This window comes from Eumetopias jubatus, unplaced genomic scaffold (genome assembly GCF_037043125.1).
Source record: "Eumetopias jubatus isolate StellerSeaLion01/CBP00866 unplaced genomic scaffold, mEumJub1_p1.0 scaffold_8, whole genome shotgun sequence".
Classification (NCBI taxonomy): Eukaryota; Metazoa; Chordata; class Mammalia; order Carnivora; family Otariidae; genus Eumetopias; species Eumetopias jubatus.
The window spans coordinates 19612683-19637169 of NW_028274814.1; the positions used below are offsets into that span (position 1 = coordinate 19612683).

Here is a 24487-nt window from a genome sequence, read left to right on the forward strand (position 1 = left end):
CAACCTACCAGTCGGTCTGTGGCAGCACACACCAACGACTTTTGGGTTCTTGCTTTTGGGTTCCCTGGAGGGAGGGTGTGTGTGCCTTATGACATCAGTATGGTAGCAGTGCAATTGGATAATAAGTGTGTATAATGGCGTCACTGTACCCAAATACAATCGTCATCTTGCCCTTATTAATTTATTAGTAATAGTTAATAAATAAGTGGTGATAAGGTAGTCTGAACTTTTAAAAATAACATTTAATTTTTAAAGCTGATGCATTCATAGACTAAAGCCCAACAATACCAGTTTCTGGTATACAAACCTCCAACTCTTTGCTGCCCTTGCTGCCTCCAGCCCAGACTGTGGCCATGTCTTCTCTCCTGGTCTCGTCTCCTCCAGTCCCATAGCCTTCCATGTAATGCTACTACCAGATACATTTTTAGATCACAATTGTTTAGAAAGTGCATTCTGACCCTATCACTCTTCTAATCAAAAACGTTTCAGGTCAATCCCCATTATCCACAGAATAAAATCTCAAGGTCAGTTCTATGATCTGACAGATGAGGCCCTCTGCAGAACAGCCGATCCTGTTTCCCAATCTTCTTGCCCTTCACGGACTCTATAGTGTTCACTAACAGAATTATGCTTTCCTATGCATATAATGTAAATTCTTGTCCGCTTGCATCTTTGGTTATGAGGTTCTTTCCGCCTGGAATTGCCAATACCGATCCCATTTCTACATGGTCTTGTTCTGTTTATCCTTAAAGACCGGAATCAAATGTCACCTCTTCCTTGGACATTCTACATCCTCATAGCCTGAAGTAATCTCTCCCTTCCTACAAAACTCACAAGACTTCCCTGCCTCTTTTATGGTACCTGTTTTTTTTTTTCCCCTAAATTGTATTATTATTATTTACCTACGTCTTATCACTGCTGTTGGACTGCCATTTATCTTTTCCCACCTCAATACTAAATATGTTTCCCTGACTATTAAAACAGTATTTAATGGGGCACCTGGATGGCTCAGTTGGTTAAGTGTCTGACTCTTGGTTTCAGCTCGGGTCGTGGTCTCAGGGTTGTGAGATCGAGCCCCACATCAGGCTCTGCACTCATGGGGATTCTGCTTGTGATTCTCTCTCTTTCCCTCGGCCCCTCACCCCCTGTCGGCTCTCTCTAAAATGAATAAATCTTTAAAAAAATTTTTTTGAAGAAAAAACCCCGAATATTTAGTAAATAAATACGTTTGTCAATTTATTAGTAACCTGAGTCATTGCTCTTCCCGGATCTGCCCGTCAATCAGGTTAAGTGGTTTTCTTAAGTAACAATCAGTCCACACTGGATATATAAGCAGTGCAAACTCCAGTTCTTTTTTTTAGGCTGCAGGCTTATTTCATGTGAGCAGAGTCATTAGCAATATGTGGTTCAGCACTGGGCATTGCTTTGGTTTCAGAATAATTTTGTCCTATATACCATCTATGGATTTATCAGGGACTGGGCCTTTGGAAACTTTTCAACTCCAGGAAAAGTCTGACTGTGCAAATAATCTATTGTTTTATCTGACCTTGAAGCTATGGACAGGGCAGCCTGACCTACTAAATAATGCATCTATACTGAAAACCACACGGCAAGTTTGATACCCTTTGCCTGTGAGGAGGGCCATCCTTGTTTCCATTTCCTGCCAAGCTCCAGGGCCAAAATTCTTAGCGCCCCCTAATGTTGCAAGCAATCTTTCCACCCTTAACAGATAAATACAATGAGACAAATAAAGGCCAATGTCAGTGAGATTTAATTTTGGAATTAATAATGATCTATATTTGTGCAGAATGTAAGCTTTATGAACATTACTTTGAGCACCTACTTAATCCCTATTCCTACTAGGGTTATTTTGAATTTAGTTCATGCTAACGGTTTCAAAATCGTCATTAAGTTTGTCTTCCTTTTATGCTCTTCTCACATCATTTCTGAAGTATTGCCTCGGACTGTGAAATGAACAAAACTATGTCCTCTGTTCTGAGGATTTTGTTCCATATTTTTTTTATAGTTGACCATTCTGTCATCATGAGAGTTTATCTCTCTTTTCTATTTTTATTATGAATCTCAAAATTTTTATATCAAAGTAGAATTTTTTTTTTCACCAGTAAAGTTCTTTTTCAGCTTCCCTTTCTTTTTGGAAAAAAAGTCAAATATAGAGTGTGTTTTAATATAAATTGGACTGTAGTATTACATGTGTGTAGTGTTAAATGCCCCTCAGCCTCTTTCTAAAAGGTTATTTACATAAAAGATTTGTTGGGAGCCAATTATCTTGGAGTGTTGGGTAAATTCTTCATAAATTCAGTTTTCAATCTGATAGTGTTCATAAAAGCAGAACCTAAAAGTAAAATATCTTCATGGTTTCCACAGGTTTTGTTATGCAAAACACTTTTATTTTGTAAACTAGGTTTTTCAAAGATAGAAAAAGCTTCAATAAATCCCATCAACAGAGGCGCCTGGGTGGCTCAGTCGGTTAAGCGACTGCCTTCAGCTCAGGTCATGATCCCAGGGTTCTGGGATAGAGCCCCGCATCGGGCTCCCTGCTCCGCGGGGAGCCTGCTTCTCCCTCGCCCACTCCCCCTGCTTGTGTTCCTGCTGTCGCTATCTCTCTCTGTGTCAAATAAATAAATAAAATCTTTTTAAAAAAATCCCATCAACAGTTCTAAAAATGCATGTAAAACTAAATACGGCTCCCCACTTTTCTAGGTGACTAGAAGGTGGACTGAAGGGGGACTCACAGGAGCAGAAAGGAAATAAGTGACAAAAAAGCTAATGCAAGTGGGAGCAACACTCACACAAACCCACTGAAGCCCGGTGCACCAACTGATAGCATTCTTTGTGCAAGTGTTACCAAAATAGAAACTATGTGATTGTTTAAAACCCTCCATGTAAAATTTAAGATCTATTCTCTTTGGTTTGCCTAGTGATGTGTCTTTGTTTTAACGCAGGGCCTGGGCAAGGATGTGGTGGTTATCTGACAGGTTCAAATAATACCTTTGCCTCTCCTGATTCTGACTCCAATGGAAGATATGACAAGAACTTAAACTGCATCTGGTTCATCACTGCACCTGTAAACAAACTAATTAAACTTACCTTCAGTACATTTGCTCTGGAGGCACAAAGTATTTTGCAAAGATGCATCTATGATTATGTAAAGGTAAGGCTATCCTATTTCCTAACGGAGTCTTCTAACCGAGACTTTAATGTGATGTGTTCCAGTTTATGCCATTCAGGGAGTCATGAAAATTTTGAGTACTGCTAATTTTTAAAATGACATAATCTTCAAGGATATAATATTTATCATTACAGATTCTCTGTCTTCATATCAAGTTAATCTTTAATATGGGTGACTCAGAAATGTCATGTGGCTTCTAACATTAGCTTTAAGATTCCCTGTTCATCCATGCTTTGTCAAGAGGTGATCTATGGAAAGATGGGTTGTATGGAAAGAGATACTTGAAAGACCTTTGGCAAATCCTAAAATGAAGTTTGTATATTTACTTTCCATATTACCTGTAGATGTAGACAATAACTTAATTCTGAAGTCCCATTAAAAGGAGCTCAAGAAACTTTTCCATTCAATTTTTAATGATTCAGTAATATTAAGTTATTGTACCTATAAGGCTGTATGAATTCAAAGTTGTTTTTTTCTTTTATTTAAATAATCTCTATACCCAGTGTGGGGTTTGAACCCACGACCCTGAGATCAAGAGTTGCATGCTGCTCCAACTGAGCCAGCCAGATGCCCCTGAATTCATATTAAACCTTCTAAGTAGTATCAGCCAATATATACTACTACACTTTGGGGGGGGTGGACAACCAGCATCGCAAGATTTGTGCCCATGAGGAGCTTAAATCTGATTGTAAAAGTATGGTTGATGTATGCAAATCAACAATAAACAGTTCAGGATAGTCAGTATTGAAGTGCCAGCTAATGCATTGGATAGAGGCTCAAAGCAATGTGCAAATTTAAAAGGGAGGAAAGTTCATGATGATCTGGCATGAAGAAGAAAGGCTTCACAGAGTGAAGGAGAACTTATTCAAGTCAGGAGAGAAGGCATTCCAGGCAAGGGTGCAGATCAAAAGATGGGAGGTACAGAAGTTGGCATATGAATGTTCTTGAAAGAGTGAAGGGACTGACTTTACTGGAGCAGAATATTCTAAAAAGTAGCAAGAAATAAATTGCCTAATATTATTGGTGGAGAAATACTCAGATCACAAAGAATGTTGAAACGTCAAATGAGGAAGGAAGGAAGGAAGGAAGGAAGGAAGGAAGGAAGGAAGGAAGGAAGGAAGGAAGGAAGGAAGGAAGGAAGGAAGGAAGGAAGGAAGGAAGGAAGGAAGGAAGGAAGGAAGGAAGGAAGGAAGGAAGGAAGGAAAGGAAAGGAAAGGAAAGAAAGAAAAAGAAAAAGAAAGAAAGAAAAAAAAGAAAGAAAGAAAAAGTCAAATTAATGAATTCAGTTTTTATGCAGTTGACAATAAGGAGGAGTTGAAGGTTTTCCAATGAGTGATATGATCAGGGCAGTATTTAAAGAAGACTAATATGGAATCAGCATTGCAGGTGGGTGGTGAGCAGAAAGTCTGGAGGCAGGACCCCAGGAAGAGGTTACTTTTATTTATTTATTTATTTTAAAGATTTTATTTATTTATTTGAGAGAGAGAGAGAGAATGAGAGACAGAGAGCACGAGAGTGAAGAGGGTCAGAGGGAGAAGCAGACTCCCTGCTGAGCAGGGAGCCCGATGCGGGACTCGATCCCAGGACTCCAGGATCGTGACCTGAGCCGAAGGCAGTCGCTTAACCAACTGAGCCACCCAGGCGCCCCGAGGAAGAGGTTACTTTTACATAAGGAGGGTACAAAGATAGAGATGTTAAGCCTAGTGCAAGACTAACTTTTAAGTTTAAAAAAGTGTTTTAAATTTTAAAGAAATTATTTTTTTTTAAAAAAGGGAATGAAAAGTCATAGATGCACCAAGCACTTAATTGTATACTGTCATAAGCTCCAAGCCCAGGAGACCAGGAGAATGTCAGTACTGTTAGGAGGAGACCATGCTTTGGAAGGTGGGGGCTCAGTTTGGGGGACAGCAGGGCAGACAGGTGGGCGGAGGATGGATCAGGGCTCCCATAGCAGCATGAACAGGAGGAGACTGCAAAGGAGCACTTCTGCAGTCAGTTTTCTTGCAGGAAGGCAGCACGGAGGTAGAAAGCCAGGCTTCCTTGCCACTTGGGCAAAGGTCAAGGTTTGCCGTGAGGCAGTCAGAGAGGACAAAAGATGCAGGGTGAGAATCAGACAAGTCGTGGAAAAAACACAAAAGCCAGGCATAGTGGAGGATCCCTAAAGTCAAGGGAGAAGAGTCTCTCACCAAGGATGGGTGGTTAGTGTTACCAAATTATAAATTAGAGGCCAAGAAAGGTGAAGATGAAGGAAAAACTCATCAGATTGGATGACAACCGTTTTCAACTAAAGTATTGACACAGAAGCCAGATCAGAGGGAGTTCCTGGAAGATTGGACATAACGAGGGATTTCGGTTCAGGTTGAATTCTTTTCTAAAATGACACCAAATAGAGCAGTAGCAAAGCTGATATTCCAGACTGTGTGAGAGCTGCCTCGGTTTTACAAGAGGGTCGTAAGCTCTAGAGGCTGGTAATATGGACTCTAGCCCAGTGTTGCCACCAGACAAATTTCCTCACCACCCCAATTCTTTCTCATTTCATCTAAAAAAAGACAAACGAAAAAAATCACATACTCGTACCTACTTTGCAGGGCTGTTTTGTGGTTAAAGATCATGTATGCCTGAGTGTTCAGCACTGGGCCTGAAATGCAATTTAAAAACAAATCCATTTCCCCACCCCCAGCCTTGTGTAATGCCAGATGGGCAGGCTGGCTATAGGATCACTTTTTCTTAAAACATTAAAAAGAATTGATTTACAGATAAATGATCATAAAAGTAAATTCATGCCGGATGTTTTGGGTGTGGTCCTGCTAGGAGGAAGGTTGATTGATATTCTCATCCTTTTCTGAGTGTGATTTGATACTGTTATTAAAGCAACTAGCAATTTTCTGAATTTCTTCAAGTCATTTGGGACAAAAATAGCAATATCAAAAAGAAGGAGTTATTATCTAGCTTAAATATAAAATGCCTCACCCCTCCTTTCTAAAGAAATTCTGTTCAGATCTACTCTTGTTTTCCTTCTTGGGAAAGCAGTTTCTCTATACTGGCAACTTCTCCAGCTTTTAACAAACTGGCAGATCAAAGAACTGTCCTTGGAATGCGAAGCCTGGGGATACCTGTATTAAAGCGATTCTCTGTGATAAATGGGACATTTGATTCCTCATAGAGTGTTTCTTAGGTATTATAATCAAGTCACTTTTTAGAAAAGCTAATTTAATTCAATTCTGTAGGTCATTATACAGGTGAAAACATGGCAATACCATCATTCATTCATAATTATATCTCTTATTTTTGAAAGGGTTGACCTGAAAAGTTATTACGATAACTGCAGTACATCATGATTGTGTGTTTTTGCTGAGTGTTTCTGTTGAAATGAACATCACATCCACTCCATAAAGAGTCACGTGGTATGATGATGTGCCAGGCACCCCACAGGATAGATACAGAGGGTTAAAGATAGGGTTCCCCAAGTTGCTGTCAGCAAAGTGGAGGAAGCCAACACATAAGCATATAAATTATTGTACAACAGACAAAAACAATAAATATGAACAAGGAACAAAAGTAGAGAAGTAGGTATAATTGAGTCATTTGGGGGTTCAGGAAAGGCTTTGTCCATGGCTTGGCTGAGCTGGATTGTGGAGGAACATTGCAGAAGCGCACTTCCTGCTGGGGGGCCGCCAGAGAGAAAGAGGGAAGGATGAACTTGCAGCTCTACATTGTATGCCTGGCTTCTTGACCCACCAATCTGCCAGCCGTAAAGTCAGTTTTCTTGTGGTGAGCAGTGAGAGAAATGGCAGAACGGGCTCAGGGCTGTGCCCCTAACTGACGTTCCTCTGCTGGGAAATATGGAACTAGTGGAAAGGAAATGGCTCCTTCCTAACATTTCTCAGCATCTTCCCAACCTAATCCGTGCCCACTTGAATAGCCAGTATTTTATGGTGCTTCCTTGACTATCTGAAGTGAAGGTCATCTATGCTACAGCCTACCCTCATACGTAGCTTCAAAAATGTAATATAATGTACTAAATGCAATGAAAAGGGGGAATAAAGGGAGAGTATATGAAATAGTGCAGACCTAAATAAATAAGTGATCTGCTACAACTGTATTATGATACAATAGTCAGATTCCTCTAGGTGGGATCGTGGCAAAGCCAAAAGTATCAATTTAAACTAATATGGATAGGCTGTATTTGCAACTTAAATGCCAGTAACCTCAACATCTGCAATATGAACTTCCAAAATAGTGAAAAAACGAAAAAAATAGTTCTAAACAAAACAAAGTCCAGTCTTCCTTCCACTCACACAGTAACTGCATTCTCGGAAATGTGGTGCCTCTTAAAACTATGCAAAATGTTTTTGTGTTCTAGAGAGAATGGATTTAGGTTCTGGGATCCCACGACAATGAACACTTTTATTACACAAATGTCTGGTTGGACACTGAAAAGTTACATGGGACAGAATAAATCTTCACTTTGCAGAACTGTCCTGTGAATTGCAGGATAGGATCTGCAGTGTGGCTTCTACACGCTAAATGCCAGGTATAGCCCCCAAATTATTGTGGTGACCCAAAAAACACGACATGCTTGCAAAACGCTCTCTGGGAGGTGACCCTGCCCCCTTTGGGGACCTCTGTCTTAACCCACTGGGCTTAACCGTTCAGTCTGTGGGCCAGTCAGTGTTAGGAGAAGATCTGCACTCTATCAAGGCATTGGGTTCCATGAGCTAGTCCCTACCATTCGTTCGTTCATTCATTCATTCAATGTTTATATGAATACCTCCTATATTCCAGACACTGGTCTAGGCACTGGAAAAGAAGAGATGAGAGAAATCAATTAATTAATTAATTAATTAATAATATATAAAAACCTCCTGTATTTACAGACCTGATTCTAATCACTGCTTCTCATGACCCTTCCGGAGACCACTGGGACCAACAGGACATTTTTCCCCATAAGATTCTGAAATGGGTCAGAGTTCAACCCCAAATCTGAAAAACCACTGTCTGTTCTCTTTCCCATCCCAAATTACACACCGGCACGTCCGGCAGACCCTAACCAAGCCTCCTCAATAAAGTCAAAGAATTCATGGCGATACTCTAAAATGCAGCATAGGGATGCTCCAAATAAGAGTATAAAAATCCTGCTGTTGTCAAATTCCCAAGGAAATAGTAAAAGATAAAGTCCTGAGAGAATTAATGTCTAAAATGATTAAGTTAAATTTGAAAAGAATTCAAGTCACCAATATTGCCCTTATTGCCTTAATGCCCTTTTGCATTAAAAGTTCAGAGAAAGTAAAATCCCAACATGGCCTTCCCCACTTTCTCCTGCAAATTAACAGCTGGATAAAGTGCAGGATCTGGCAGTAGTCGTTTTCAGAGGCTTTCTCCCCCCAACTCATGTAAGCAATTCCTTCAGGATCTTAAGTAGATTCTAATATGCTCCCCATCTCCAGCATTGCACAGTGTGTCTCCTGCAGCACACCCTGGAGCTACCCTCCTTCATGGAGGTCTAGCATCATCAGGGGATGGGAGAGCAGGTGGAGAAATACTGGCTTTGGCTGCACAGGAGTCTGGGAGCCGGTGTCAGTGGTCCAGAGGCCACCAGCTGTCTAGTTCAGCTCAATGACGAGAAATCGTCCCATGGCGGTGAATGAACTCTTGCAAACAGCAGCGGGAGGCCAGGCACTATGTAACTTCTGTCCATCACATTTACTCGTTACCTATTCAGAACCCAAATCAGGCCCTAGAACTTCTACAGAAGACGCAAAGTCTTTCTCCTGAGACGTGAGGAACTTCACAGTCGTGTCCCGGGGTGCTTGCTCTGTCCCACCTGCATCCTGTCGCCCTAATGCCAGGCACCCCAAGTGAGTTGTGGAGACTCTCACATGCCTCTTACACTCTACTGAAGCCGTCCACCCATGTTCTGTAGGTTGGGATGCCCCTCTTCCTCTTCAGGTCTGGGAGGTCTCTACCTACTTTTAAACGCCTCTTCAAATGCCTGCCTGAGGTCTTTCCTGACTCCATCATCTGGGTTCTCTTATTACATTTAAATCCTTCACTATAGTACTCACTTTTTAAAATTTTATATATAAATGACACACACACAAATATATATGTATATTTAATGTATGGATCCCTCTCACCAATTAGTGCCAAGGAGTGTCTTGCATGTACGGAAAGTGCCTGATACATCCTTGTATACGCAGGACCTAGCACAGAGGCAGAGAATAAAAATAAATAAGTAAAAATAAAAATGCTTGCCAGTATGAATCTGATGATACAGGTGGCAGCCATTATCATAATGTTTTAACTTGTTTACCAAAGAAGGGATATTACCTAAAACTTGGCAAATCCTCTCTTCTATAAAATGAAGGGGATGAGATTATCCAACTCTGTGGAGTCTCTTCTGGCTCCAAAGTTACTCAAATCCCTTGTAAGCAGGAGAGACAGTGCCACCTAGTGGTAAGTTGAATTTTCTGTTTATTTTTGAAATGTCTATTTCTATTTTATACATTCCTAGCCATTTTAGAATAATGTCAGTGGTCATGGCTATTTTGAAGTTTATAACACACCATAGTTCTGTTATAAATTCGTTGTTTGGGTCTACGCACACATACTTGTTTTAGAAATACCGTGAAGATGACTCAGCTGGAGAAATCTGTGTTCTGGTAATATGCTTGAAAGAAATTCAGGTGTCCACTATTTTGACAGGTAGCTGTGGAAGGTTCCTGTGGCTGGGAGTTTTTCTGGGTGCTGATGACACCACAGTGAATAATCAGTCTTCCCACCCAGGGGACTTACATTTTTATTGGGAGAGAGACAAGAAAAAGTAAATAAGCAACAAATGAGATGTGTTTTGATTGTAGTAAGAAAATAGATGTTGGAGTTCCTGCAATGTACCATAGGGTTGGGCTCTCTGAGGAGGTGACATTTGAGCTGAGACGAGGGGGAGTGGCCCGTTCAAGAGCTGGGGAGAGAGAAATTGCTCCCTTGCAGGAGGAATAGCCAGTGCAGGGGCCTGGCGGGGACAGTCCCCGCAGGACGAGGTATGGGAGGAAGGCAGTGGGGGGGGGGGTCTGGGGAGAGGCCCCAGACCAGACCAGGTGGGGGCTTGCAGGCCACCATAAAGAATTCAGGTGTCACTTCAGGCGCCGTGGGAACCACTGGAGCATTTAAGGCTGAGCAGGAGCATGAGTTAAGTTTGCAAACCCTTGGGCCATTAGTTCTGCAGAAATGACTGTGGCTGTTCTGTGGACACAGACATCTCAGGAAGATGTTACAGTAACCAGGGTGGAGGACGATGGTGGTAGCAATGGGGAGGAGCCCTCTGGGGTAGATTCTGAAGGTAGAGCAGAATAGAAGCGGGGTCGGTGGGGAGGGAGAGAGGAATCAGGGATGATTGAAGTCTTCAGCTTGAGCGGATTATTGATACCAGGAAGCCTTGGGGAGACTAGGTCCGGGAGGGGTGGGTTGTGGGAGAGAGGGACCAAAACACTACTCATTTATTAGACCTGTACTGGGTGCCTTTTGTGTGCCCTCTAAAAACCGGGGACACCCAGTGCACAGATCGGACAGAAAACACAATCTGTGTTTCCATGGAACTAGAGCCGTCTTCAGAGTGCAAGACAATAATATTAAGTAATGTACTTAATATGTGAAGATAATGCATGCTCTAAAGAAAGAACAAAGCAGGAAGGGAGAAGGAATTGGCAGAGTTCACATTGTAAGGAAGGTGGTCGGGGATGGCTTTAGCGAGGCGGTGATGTTTGAGTCAAGTCCTGAAGGAACAGAGAGGGGCGAAAGATATGGATGTACAGGAGCGGAATGTTCCAGCAGAGGGAACTGTAAAGCCGCAGTGAGCCTGGTTTGCTCGAGGAGCAGAGAGAACAATGTGGAGACAGCAGGTATCAGATGAGAAAAGTCAGGGGTGGCATGGAGAGCAGTGCTCTCAAGCCTTTGAAGGCCACTGTTATGGCTTTAGCTTTTCTATCGAGTGGCTGGGAAGCAGCTACGAGGGCTCTGAGCAGTGACCTGGTCTGAGCTGCGTTTTTAACTGTAGCCTGTGACTCACCTGCTGAGGAGAGGCCAAAGAGGGGCAAGAGCGGAACCAGGGAGTCAGTGGTGTGAAGCCAGGCACGAGATCTCAGGGACTTGTACCTGTGTGGCCATGTGAGCAGGCGGGACGAGGACAGGGATGCATCGGCTGGCTCTGATGACCCACTCGTTTTAAATCAGATAGGCCTTTCCTCGTGAGAAGGGATTTCTAGGCATCATACCAGGTTTTTATTTGACATCATTATAATAGCATCAATTCAATAGCTGTTTCTAGGTTAAAACTCGCTCTGACAGTATCAGTGTAAGTTTCTTCATCATGACCTGTTGTGACTCCACGTCCATTTTAGTGTAAAATATGCAACTTCTTTGTGAGTAACGGAAAACAAATGAACTATGTTTCTTTTCAGTTATATGACGGGGATAGTGAAAATGCCAACTTGGCTGGAACATTTTGCGGTTCCACCATACCTGCTCCCTTTATTTCTTCTGGTAATTTCCTGACGGTTCAGTTTGTCAGTGACGCAACTTTAGAAAGGGAAGGATTTAATGCTACGTACACCCTTGTGGACAGTGAGTAAATGGAGACATTTTTGTGTTTTATGAAATGTGTATTAATGCACTAAAAAATAACACCATGCTTCTATCTCAACTCAATGTTAATTACTAAACTCAGTGTTAATTCCAATCTAAACTCAATGTCACTTACTAAATACCATGTTAATTACTCTGTTTAATTGGTGATACAAATTTGGTACGATTCTTTTTTTAAAGATTTTTATTTATTTAAGAGAGAGAGAGAAGGGGCATGAGCAGGTGGGGGGGGAGGGCAGAGAAAGAGGGGGAAGCCAACTCCCCTACCCCCCCCAGCCCTGAGCAGGGAGCGCGACATGGGACTTGATCCCAGGACCCCGGGATCATGACCTGAGCCGAAGGCAGACACTTAACCAACTGAGCCACCCAGGCGCCCCTAAATTTGGTATGATTTTTAGTGAAGAATACCCTACCTTCTTCATAGAATGATGTAACTACAGTTCTTTGGGCTGGAAGGGTAGGGAAGGCTGAATTTTAAATATTGTGTGTTATGTGGACATATGAGTAAAATTTGCCTTATAAGCTGTTCTCTTTTTCCAGTGCCTTGTGGTGGGACGTATAATGCAACTTGGACCCCGCAGAGTGTTTCGTCACCCAATTCATCAAACTCAGAAATCCTATTTTCCACGTGTACTTGGGTCCTCGAAGCTCCCCCACATCAGCAGGTCAAGATAACAGTGTGGACCCTGCGGCTGCTCTCCCAAGACTGTGACCGGAATTACTTCGAGTTTCAGGACTCGCCTGAGGTAACAATCAGAGGATGCAGGACAGTCCCATCTAATGATCTTGTTCACCAGTATTTGCAAAACACTTGAAATAATGAGGGCATAATTAAATAGATTCTCAAACTTACCTCCAGCTTAACATATCCAAAACATACATATACAGCCCTATACAAAACCCTCTATTCCGGCATTAAGAAACCTTCACTTGGTCTTGTAGGTGGGGAGCTCTCAAACTTCCTTGTGCACAAGAAACATCTGGGTGTCTAGATAAAAGTGCATCCGCCAGGGCCCCACCCTGCGATACTGAGTTCCCCACATGGCACCTATTCATCTAAATTTTTGATGAACAACTTCAGTGTTCTGCCACTGAAGGACCAAGGCTCCTGCAGTTGAGGGCGGGGGGGGGGGGTCTGTGGATAGGAGGAACTGAAGGGGTCAGCGTGGGACACAGGGAAATCAGTTACGAGGCCATTTGGCACCAGTCCGGTGGGACTATATTCATGGTCATGTAAGAGAGAAAAAAAGAGAAAGCTGTTTTGATTTTACACAGAGAAAGAGAATTGCCCGTGGGCTGAGACGTTGAGGAGACAATCGGATGTAGATGCGTGATACTAACAGAAGGCCTGAAGAGCTGGGTGTCATCATTACATGGGTCAATAGCTAAATTAACACAAGTCATGAGATTCTCCACGGAGCCCGTGTAAAGTGTGGAGTCATGACTGGAGGGTGGATCCCCGGGAAAACCCCTGGGGCCCTGGATTGTCTTTCAGCAGTTTGAGGAGCAACTAATCTGCCCCCATTCATTCCCAGGACGTCATATTCAACCCCCCACAGGCTGGCAATAGCAGAGGGTCCAATCTATCCCTTCCTGAGTTTTGGGGGTCCTCCTTATTATAAATCCGGGGTCCCCTAGTTTACGCATAGATCTTGATGGTAAAAAAATCCGGTTTGGCTGACTCCAATTGGAGAGGTCTGGGAGGAGTTGGCAGTTGGGCAGACACCATATTTGTTGAATTTTCAGAAAGCTCAGGCACTGAGACATACCCCAGGCTCCCACCGTGGCCAAGGTGTGAGATGATCCATTGGCAGTGGTTTTCAGAATGAGATTCCTATTCCCTGGTGGTACCCTTCCTAGAAGGTCTTAGAGCCAAGCAGAACAATGCCCTTTGGTTAAAGCTCTTTCAATTTCCCATTGCTTCCCAAAGCTGAGATGATGGGGATCAGGGCAGACTCCCATCTGAGTAGGGAAATGCTACTCACAGGGCACAAGGCAGCTCTGAATCATAACAACAGCTGGATGGGCCTCAAGGAAGACCCAGTATTTGTCATAAATGAATAATGTCCTTTGAATGAATAAAGGAAAGAACAGAGGGTTTCAGCGTGGGTAGGTTGGGAGGAAAGATGGGAAATTGACTGATAACTGGGAGAAACTGGAACTCTCCAGGTGTCCGAGAGTAGGAGGAGAAGATACAGTTGGAAGTTCATGTGAGGATCATGTGTTGGAGGCATGATTGCTGATGAACAGCTGGCATAGGCAACCACAGAGAGTGGAGGTGAAAGTCATTGGCAGTAAGGAATGCAGATTAGGGTTTAGTGGATCATCTATAAAAACATCGAAACCTCCGAGGGTTGAGAAAGGAAGCGGGGTGCCGGGGATGATGACGAGCTAAGACCCGAGTCTTTAATGAAGGAAAGTCACCAGAGGGAAAGTGGGAATGGTGAGAAGGGTCAGAGGAATCTTAGGCCAGACATAGAGACCCTCAAGGAAAACTGGCTTTGATGCAAGGCTAGCTAGGTACTGCAGGGAGCGACCTGCGGAACCCCTCCACCCCTCAGCCCCCCACCGCTATTCCTACTCAAGGAATTGTGGACTATGGGACAAGAATGGCCTCCACCAGGAGGCTGCAGGAGACCCAAACTTCACTCAAGGCCCCAAAGTGGAAAGGCTATGTACAGATGTATACCGTGGCGGTTAACGCTGCAGTGGAAGTTCAGAGGAGGCTGCAGGCCAGGTTAGGGAAGGACCAGCAGCAGGAGGCTGGGGGGCGGGGGGGCAGAAACAGACATCAGCAACAGGAGCTCGCAAGCACGGGTGGGAAGTGGGCCTGTCAGTAGGCGCCCACGAGTGAAAGACAGCAAATGTCTTACCTTTGGTGCCGGTGGTTTTTAAGCAAGGCTGGGTAGGCGCTGGACCCCATTACCTTATTATCTTGAGAGGTCAGGAGGGCTGCCCAGGTTTCGCAAAGGGGAAACGGGTACCTCATTGCAGGGAGGGGCTGCCTTGGGGGATTCCCAGTGTTGCCAAAGTCCTGTTAGATGAGCTCAGGGGTGGGGAGTGCTGGGAGCCCTGCCGAGTTAGGCTTCTGGGGTTCAGGACTATAGGGAGACCCAGTGGAACTGTATTGAGCTCAGTTCATCTCAGCCTGGATGTGCTCAGAGCAACTGCACAGGCCTTTGGCTGTGAAGCCGCCTGAGGGGGAAAGGGTCTCATCCGCACACTGTGTCTGTCTCCTGGTTTCAGCAGAAACTTGGCCTTGCCCTCCAGCCCCTCGGGGAGTGTGAGACGTTTGTGCATTCCAAGCCCTGGTTGCCGGGGGCTTCGAACACTGTAACCAGTTTCCATGGCTGAATTTTTTTTAAAGATTTTATTTATTTATTTATTTGAGAGAAGAGAGAGAGAGAGAGAGAGTGCACAAGTGGGGGGAGGGGCAGAGGGAGAGTGGGGGGGGCAGAGGGAGAAGGAGTAGCAGACTCCCCGCTGAGCAGAGAGCCCAAAGCGGGGCTCGATCCCAGGACCCTAGATCCTGACCTGAGCCAGAGGCGGACGTTTAACCGACTGAGCCACCCAAGCGTCCCCCCATGGCTGAATATTTAAGCCATACTTTTATATGCAGTTTAGTTTCCACTACGGCCTCTTCTCTTTTGAGACCAAATCTAGTGTGATATGGCTTCCATTTCATTTCAGAGTCACTCAAATCCAGGGCTTCTGGTCTGTGGCAGAAATGCTTCGGCGGCGCCAACGTTCTATTCTTCTGGGAGCACGGCCATTGTCATCTTCAAATCCGAAGTCCTCAGCGGAAACTCTAGAGTGGGTTTTACCTATCAGATTGCAGGTGAGCCCTGAAAGCGTCACCATTCCTGCCAGAATCCGCTCCCGTGAGGGGGCCTGTTAACATGAACCACACCCACAGTGAGGTAAGAATTTTAACTAGAAGCCAGGCCCACTTGAGCAAATTACTAAAGCTGGTTTCTGAAGAGGTAAAGTGACTATGATACTAATTTAAATGTTTAGAATACCAGCATATTCTTCAAAGTTCAGGGAGCTAATTTAAGTATATACCCGTTGCCTTATTAATTATCCGCTTGACTGCATATGGAACTCACTGTACCTTAGGAAGTTATTTTGTAAAAACCAAGAAGTCCTGAAAGTGTTATTTGATTATGATTACAGCTAAGAAGTTTATTTCTAGAAGACATTATTTGATGTTCATCTCCAGCTTGATTAAAACCAAAGCTGCCTTTGATTAAAACAAACAAACAGAAATATTTGGGATGGTTTTACCTATTTTTTACCCAAAATGATACAGAACAGCAATTTACCAATTCTATCAGAACAAGTAATTCCTCCGAGGATGTAAATGGAAATCCTCAGACAAAAGTCTGTCTTGGATGCAGAGACTTTGTGCCTTTAAGAGTCTAGATGTCAGCCCACTCCACCTCAGTGTGATCAGAACAGTGCAGAGAATGCTAGAACATACCTCTTCAAAGGAGAAGGCTCACGTTTCATATTTCCCGTGGGGAAATATGTTTTATGTTAAGGAGACACTGAATTACATTTGCTCTCTGTGCCATAACTTACTTCCTCTGACCTCACTTATCTCAAAGGGAAGTGAAAGGGCTGGTATTAGCTTTTTTCTGAAGTTTGTTTAAATTTAATCATCTTTTTGAATTCTTTCCATCAGGTTGAAAGAGCATGAAATATTGGGATGCATACATTAATTGTGAAATTTTTTCCCCTAAGGTTGCAACAGAGACTATAACAAGGCATTTGGCAATCTGAAGAGCCCTGGATGGCCAGATAATTACGACAATAACTTGGATTGCACTGTTATCCTCACAGCCCCACAGAACCATACTATTTCCCTCTTTTTTCATTCGTTTGGCATCGAGGACTCAAGTGAATGCACGCACGATTTCTTGGAGGTAACATAGTTTGGATATCATATAAATGAACTGTATAAGGGGCGCCTGGGTGGCTCCATCAGTTAAGGTCTGCCTTGGGCTCAGGTCATGATCCTGGTGTTCTGGGATCCAGCTCCATGTGGAGCTCCCTGCTCGGCGGGAAGCCTGCTTCTCCCTCTCCCTCTGCTCCTCCCCCTTGCTAGTGATCTCTCTCTCTCTCTCTCTCATGCTCTCTCTCTTTCAAATAAATAAATAATTTAAAAAAATAAATAGATGAACTATTTAAAAGATGGATCACGGAAGATTTTTCACCTCTGTCTCTGCTACTTCTAATCATGGATCCCTTACTTGTTCATAATTTGTTCATTATTTTTTCATGCCATAAATATTTACCAAGCATCTTCCAGGTCCAGGCACTGGAAATGCAATAGGGAACAAGACATAGTCAGGGCCCTCCCAGGAGGCTCACAGTCCATAAGAAAGACAGGAAATAGTATGCACACTACAGAGTCAGCATGATCAGGAGCACCTAATTCAGTTTTGGGGACAGAGAAGCGTCCCAAAGGAGGTGATGTGTGGGTTCAGAGAGAACCATCCAGGGCCCTGGAAGAAGCAGAACCAAGCTCTGGGAGCACTTGCACCTCTGTGAGTCTCCAGCCCCACCACAAGAGCCCCTTCTGCGTCCTTTGTGCTCTGTACCACCTACACTGTGTAAGCAAAAACTATACTGTCGCTCACAGGAGGGTGTTCTGAATGAGCCCATAACTGAGGCAGACGCCGTGTGGAGCGCAGTGCCTGTATTTTACCATGAAAACCCCAGAGCTCACTTGCGTGTCCTTTGCAAACTCTTTTGGAAATGTATTCATTCTTAGGCAGTAAACTGCAATGTCACTGGAGACAGTGTCACCAAAGATGCTGAATTTCTCTGTGGATGAAATTTGAATGTAAACCTTACCGGACGCGCTCTGGATGAGCTTTGTACACAAGAGTACACGTACACAAGAGTCCTCAGTACGTGGTTCAAAACTTCCTATCCAGTAAGCAAAGACAGGAAACCACAAGTCAGGCCCGTAAAGTGCAGCCCCGTCTGGTTTTTGGTAGGAGGACTGGCATGGTTTACTGGCAGCCCTATGCGCAAAACTCACCCCTCCATTCACGTTAACTATGCCAGGAACAGAAATTTCTCGGTGAGGACTGTGACCGTGTTGCTACCACACAAAAGCCAAGTCCTGGATCACATTTGGAATCCGTGTTTGTTTTCCGTGCCTTCGCCTCCCTTTTCAGGGTCCTCTAATGGCTCAGAGATGTTTATTGGTCTTGTTGATCCGTTCTCTCTGTGCCCAGAAAAATGGGGAGGATGCTAGCTGGAAATGATACCCCACTTCTCCTCTCAGAGCAGAGCTTTCTAAAACAGGATCCAGGGGAAAGAGGGGGAGCGGGTATGGCCCTCCAGTGTTCCTGAATATGGTGGCCATCTCTGTCGGCGGGTGGCTCACTGCCTGCTCCATCCACCGCAAAGTCACTTAGAAGAGTAAGCCAAAAAGCACCAGAAAGGCACTGTTGTCTCCCACTGCTACTCCATCAACCTAAAAAGCATCTCACTCTAGGTCAACACCACCCAGTTAGACTAGCCATGGTGCCTCTGAAGAACCTCTCTGACTCAAGACAACCAGCAATTAACCAAACGTTAAACGATGAAATTATAAAGGGAACGGAGGAACATCCAAGAATTTGAATACATGTGTCAATAAAATCATCATTCATACATGTTGAGCCGGTTCCAGCTCTACGTTGTCTGGATAACATTTCTTTAATACTCCTCAAGAGTCCTCCTCAGAGGGCTGAGAGTGCGCAGAAGTTGGCTGAGTTCACTGCGGTTACCCGTACTTACCCACTGACTCATTTCCTGTTTTTATATGCGTCTACTCTAAGCAATGAATTAAAAAAAAATCTATTCAGCTTCAGACTGTGTTTTTAAAATTATGTAACAGTCCGTTTCATAGATTTATTGAGTTCTGTCCTTTTCCCATCCCAAAATCCCTTTGGTTGTGAACTTTATTATACTTTGCACATTGCTTTTTTTTTTCATAGCCCCTTCTTAGCCAGTGTATGGGGAAAAAAAAAACATACACACGGTATAATGAATAAAGCATAATAGAAGTGACTGGAAACGGAGGAGGCAATATCCCCTCCAATCTTTTTGAAAATCACAGATAGTTCTGAATTCAAACACAAATGGTTTTTGATTTACAAATTGGATGTTTCTGTCCTTTGCAAGAGAACGTGACTTCTGGGTGTATTTTCAGAAAACCCTTCATTCTTAAGCACATAAAAAGACAAAGCTTTTCCCAAAGAGGTTGTCATTCAGATTCTCATGTGTCAATGGGTAGCAATGAAAAACCAGAGAAGAAAGGATAATATGCTTAGGTATAGTAATTAATGGCTCCCTTTTCCAGGTAAGAAATGGAAGTGACAGCAGTTCACCATTACTTGGCACGTACTGTGGAACTCTGCTGCCAAATCCCATCTTCTCTCAAAACAATCAACTATACCTACGGTTTAAGAGTGACAGGGTGACTTCCAGCCATGGGTATGAAATTCTCTGGACCTCATCACCCTCTGGTAAGACACTTGCACATTATAAGGGAAATTGATGTAGGTGAGAAAAACCCAGGGGGTCTAATAAGAAAAGATAAATAAAAGTGACCATACCAGGACGCCTGGGGGCTCAGTCAGTTAAGTGTCTGCCTTCAGCTCAGGTCATGATCCAGGGTCCTGGGATCGAGCCCCGCATCGGGCTCCCTGCTCAGTGGGAAGCCTGCTTTTTCCCTCACATATAGATAAATATATCTAGTAACGTGGAAATATAGGAGTGCATACATATGTACATATGAAGCATAGATAAGAAACAGATTTTAAAATTTTTTATAATTTCTGATTTTGTTGTATTTTTTTAAAAAACCGCATGTGTACCCAAAGCCAAGGCACTAACACATACTTGGCTATAAATAAGCACCTTCTCCTCTTGCAGCGCCTGTCATTTCTTCGCAGTCCTGGAGGCTAATTGCTTTTTTTCAGGGCAGTAAGTAACTTCCTGAGTGTTTGTTTGGTAGTTTATCAAATAACTGAAGGAAATTTAAGTCATGTCAATATATTTAACTCAAGAGAGGAGGACTATCTTTAGGAGATGTCCCATTTAGGTATTTAGAAATATCTAAAAACTTTCCAAGTAAGAATGATAACAATGACTTATTTTCAGTAGACTGAGAGACAAGAAATAATTTAAATCTTGGCAGCTAAAGATACTTGCAGACGATCTCCAAAGCCCTGATTTTACAGAGGAGGATATAAAACACGAGGTTAATGAATTTTCCAGAATGCACTGCTAGATTGTGGTAGAAGCAAGACTATACCTCCAGGGGTCAGACACCCAGCTCAGCACCTTTTAATACTACTGTGCAGTGTGGTTTCTTCCTGTGCGTAGCAGGATATCTGGGTTCCCAGGGTATCCGGTCTAAATCATGACAGCGTTCATACACAAATTAACACTAATACTCACGGAACTCTGGCAGACAGTCAATCTTGGCACTGTCTGTTATAAGCTCGGGAAAGTCACTTACACAATAAAATAATTCTTGTCGAAACCTACAATGACACACTCTTTGGGTTTAGCCCTGGAATTTCACTTTTAATTTGACTTCACTCCCATCACCATCATCCACTGAGGGCATATGGAGGGCCCACCCTACACTGTCAAAAGTACACAACGACTTTAATTACTCTCTCCTATAGCTACTCTACCAGGTTCTTGGTTTTCCCATTGTGTTCTCAACCCACTGTTTTCAAAGAAGTGTCCTGGAAGGAGTGGCCCCCATGTCACGAGATGCAGGGAGCAGAACCTATGGGGGAAGGAGGGGGCGGGGGGTGGGAGGAGGTCGTGGTGAGGGGTGGGCGGGATATAGCCCACAAAAAGAGCAGGAAAGGGGTTTCTGCCTCCTCTATTCTTGCCGAGGGTCTCAGCATTTTGAGAAAATAGCCACCATCTTATTTCTTCACACGGGGATGGTTTCCACTTTGTTCAGTCAAACGTCCTGCGTTGGTTTCCTTGCAGGCTGTGGTGGGACTCTTTATGGAGACAGTGGCTCCTTCACCAGCCCCGGCTATCCAGGCACTTACCCAAACAACACTCACTGCGAATGGGCCATCATTGCACCTGCTGGCAGACCTGTCACCATCAGCTTCTACTTTATCAGCATTGATGATCCCGGAGACTGTGTCCAGAACTACCTCATCCTCTACAGTGGACCGGATGCTAATTCTCCATCCTCTGGACCATATTGTGGGGCAGTGAGTAAAACGAACATTTTAAAATTTCCATTTATTATTTTTAAATAATAACAGTATATACTTCTAAAGGCAGACGCATGCAAAGTACAAAGCACAAGCCTCTTACAAATTTCAGCAGCTTCCTATTTTCCTTTCTATTTGGGGAGCACGAGTGCCACCTAGTGGGCATTTCTTGGAATTACTAGTACTCGTTCCCAGACTCCAGCAGAATGGCGTGTGCGGGGGTTTCGAGGTCCAGGCTTGGCAGAGCTCACTCGCACTGGCTGACTCAGAATTTCTGGGACACGGGCTGCTGTACGTTGTCTTTTAAAAGCTCCATACATGATTTCAGTGTGCTGCCCAGGATTGAATACCCATATTGTTGTCTCCATGAAGGCAACTATGGACAATTTGGACACTTGGCTCCATTTCATCTACCTCTTGTTGAAAATTGCAGGAATTCTTGGAAGAAAATAAAAAGGGAGATTGAAGATGGGTCTCGTGACTAGCAGTTTGTTTTCGTAAAGTTCTGATGTCCTAGATCTTCCCATCAAGTGAGGGTTCTGACAGTGACTCAGTATTGCTTGCCTCTGCCCTCACCGTCCTCTCATTTTGTGAGCAGATGCAGGGCTTTCCAGGAAGGGAAATGTGAGCGCTGTGGAGAGCGTGTCTGTTTCCTGCTGTTCTGCTCTTTACTTAGTTGGGCTTTCTAATTAACTGGACAGGGAATTACAGCAGCTAGAAATCTAAAGATTTGTTTGGCTTTTTAAAATTAAGATAAAATTGACATATTAATTTCAGGTGCATAACATAAATTTGGGATTTTTTTTTGTGATGAGAATTTTTAAGGTCTACTCTCTCAGCAACTTTCAAATATACACTACAGTGTTACTAACTACAGTCTCCCTGCTGTACAGTACATCCCTAGGACTTAATTGTAACCGTGAGTTTGTACCTTTTGACAGACACCCTTCATCCGTTTCACCCACTCCCACCTCCCGCCCCTAGCAGCCATCAATCTGTTCTCTGTATCTGAGAGTTTGGTTTTGTTTTGTTAGTTTTAACAAATAAGTGAGATCACATAGTATTTATCTTTCTAACTTATTTCACTTTAGCATAATGACTTCGAGGACCTTCCATGTTGACACAACCAGCAGGATTTCCTTCCAGATGGCTGGATAATACTCCTTTATTATTATTATTATTGTTATTATTATTATTGTTATTATTATATGATATATATATCATATATTTATCCATTTTGTCCGTTGAGGGACACTTAAATTGCTTCTACATCTTGGCTATCATAAATAATGCTGCAGTGAACATAGGGGTACAGATATCTTTTCAAGTTGGTGTTTTTGTTTTCTTTGGATAAATTCCCAGAAGGAGAATTTCTGGGTCATATGGAAGTCCTGTTTTTAATTTTTTGAGCAACTTCCATAATGTTTTCCACAGTGGCTGCACCAATTTACATTCCCACCAACAATGGATGAAGATTCCGTTTTCTCCACATCCTTGCCAACACTTGTTATTTCTCGTATTTTTTATAATAGCCATTCTAACAGGTAGGAAGGGATATCTCATTGTGGTTTTGATTCGCATTCTCTGATGTTTAGTGATGTTGAGCATCTTTTCATGTACTTGTTGGCCATCTGCACGTCTTCTTTGGAAAAATGTCCAGTCAGGTCCTTTGCCTATTTTTTAATTGGACTGTTTGTTTTTGCTATTGAGTTGTGTGAGTTCTTTATATATTTTGGATGTAAACACCTTATCAGATACATAACTTGCAAATATTTTCTCTCACTCGGTAGGTTGCCTTTTCATTTTGTTGATGGTTTCCTTTGCTGTACAGGAGTTTTTAGTTTGATATAGTTCCTCTTGTTTATATTTGCTTTTGTTGCCTTTGCTTTTGGTATCAAGTCCAAAAAATCATCGCCAAAACCGATGTCAAGGAGCTTACTGCCCATGTGTTCTTCTAGGAGTTTCATGGTCTCAGGTCTTTAACTCATTTTGAGTTGATTTTTGTGCGTGGCATAGTTTCATTCCTTTGTATGTGGATATCCTTTGTTCACAGTGCCATTTATTAAAGACAGAAAGGATATGAAAATAAATTCTAAAAGAATCTACAGATGTTCACGAGGGAAAGTTGTATACTTTACTGATATGATTATTTTAGTGGCAAAAATAAGTATGTGTTTCCATCAGAAAAATTAAAATTTCAGTAAGAAGTTGAATTTTTAATGATAATTTCATTGAGGTATAATATTCACAAACCATAGAATTCATCTTCTTAAAGTGTACATTCAGTAGGTTTTAGTAGATTCAGAGTTATGTAGCTCACACCACAATCAATTCTAGAACATTTCATTATCCCAAGAAGAAACTCTGTATCCTCTAGCAGTGAATCTCCATTTCCCCTCAGTCTCCCTCCCCACCACCAATATTCTTTTGTAAGGTATCTATATTAATTCTTAGCAAGATTACTTCTAGAAAAATATGCAGGGTTACTGTAAATTCTATAAAGTTTCTTTATGTAGTACTTTTTTGCTAGGCTAACATTTCCAGCAAAATGTTCAAATTTGTGAAATATATGATTTGTTACTTTTTTTTTCTTTTCAATTTTAGGACACCAACATAGCTCCCTTTACGGCATCTTCACATCGGGTCTTCATAACATTTCATGCGGAGTATGCAGTGCATCCATCCGCGTTCCGATTAACTTGGGACAGCTAGCTGCGTCCCCTGCAGGGCCCACTGACACAATATTGGACAGAAGTCTGCCATCCTGATACGGCATTCTGCCTGGCCCACTGGGAATTACCTGAGCTTTCTCTTTCACCAAAATATGTGTGGAATCAATGTCTGTACATTTTAAAAAATATATAGAATGTAGCTACTTTAGTCTTGGCTGTGCATGTCATCCTTACTCGTAACACTTTTAGGCTGAAGATTTTTTAAAATTCCTTAAAGAGTTGGAAATAATGATGGCATATGTGATGTCAATTGTCAAAAGTTCATGATGAGATAGTATGATTTTCCCTGTGAATGTCAAATGAGGGGTAATAAACATGATTGAATCGTACATAATGATGCTGCATGAATTTGTAACTCATCACAGTTTCGTCTTTCACTAGTAGGTCTATGTAAGTTTTCAGGTTGAATTTTTACATTTTGATGAACTACGCAAATCCTTCAGAATAGGAACTCTAAAACCACGCTGCCTGAATTTGCATTCTAGCACTCCTCGTTCAGTTCTGCCTTAACTTCTCTGCGCTTTCATTTCTAGAAGTCCCACCACTGTCTACTCCTAGTTTCCCAACACAGTCTCTAGAGTCATCAATTGCTTAGCCACGCTTTTATAAAGTTTCCTGCGGCCTTTATCAAAGCAAGAGTGCCTATATTAAATATGCAAAGTTAAGTC

General features: G+C 42.8%; 1 protein-coding gene across 1 annotated transcript in view; it reads left to right on the top strand.

Annotated features, from left to right (window-relative positions):
• The window catches only part of CUBN (cubilin), a 271439-nt gene extending 247235 nt beyond the window's left edge, over nucleotides 1-24204 (top strand). The window contains exons 60-67 of the mRNA XM_028114080.2: nucleotides 2964-3172; nucleotides 11647-11809; nucleotides 12371-12576; nucleotides 15521-15668; nucleotides 16577-16758; nucleotides 19194-19359; nucleotides 20849-21084; nucleotides 23692-24204. Of these exons, the coding sequence (XP_027969881.2) occupies nucleotides 2964-3172; nucleotides 11647-11809; nucleotides 12371-12576; nucleotides 15521-15668; nucleotides 16577-16758; nucleotides 19194-19359; nucleotides 20849-21084; nucleotides 23692-23799 (1418 nt within the window). The 3' untranslated portion in view covers nucleotides 23800-24204. The remainder of the gene's footprint in view (nucleotides 1-2963; nucleotides 3173-11646; nucleotides 11810-12370; nucleotides 12577-15520; nucleotides 15669-16576; nucleotides 16759-19193; nucleotides 19360-20848; nucleotides 21085-23691) is intronic.
• Nucleotides 24205-24487: the final 283 nt, after the last annotated feature.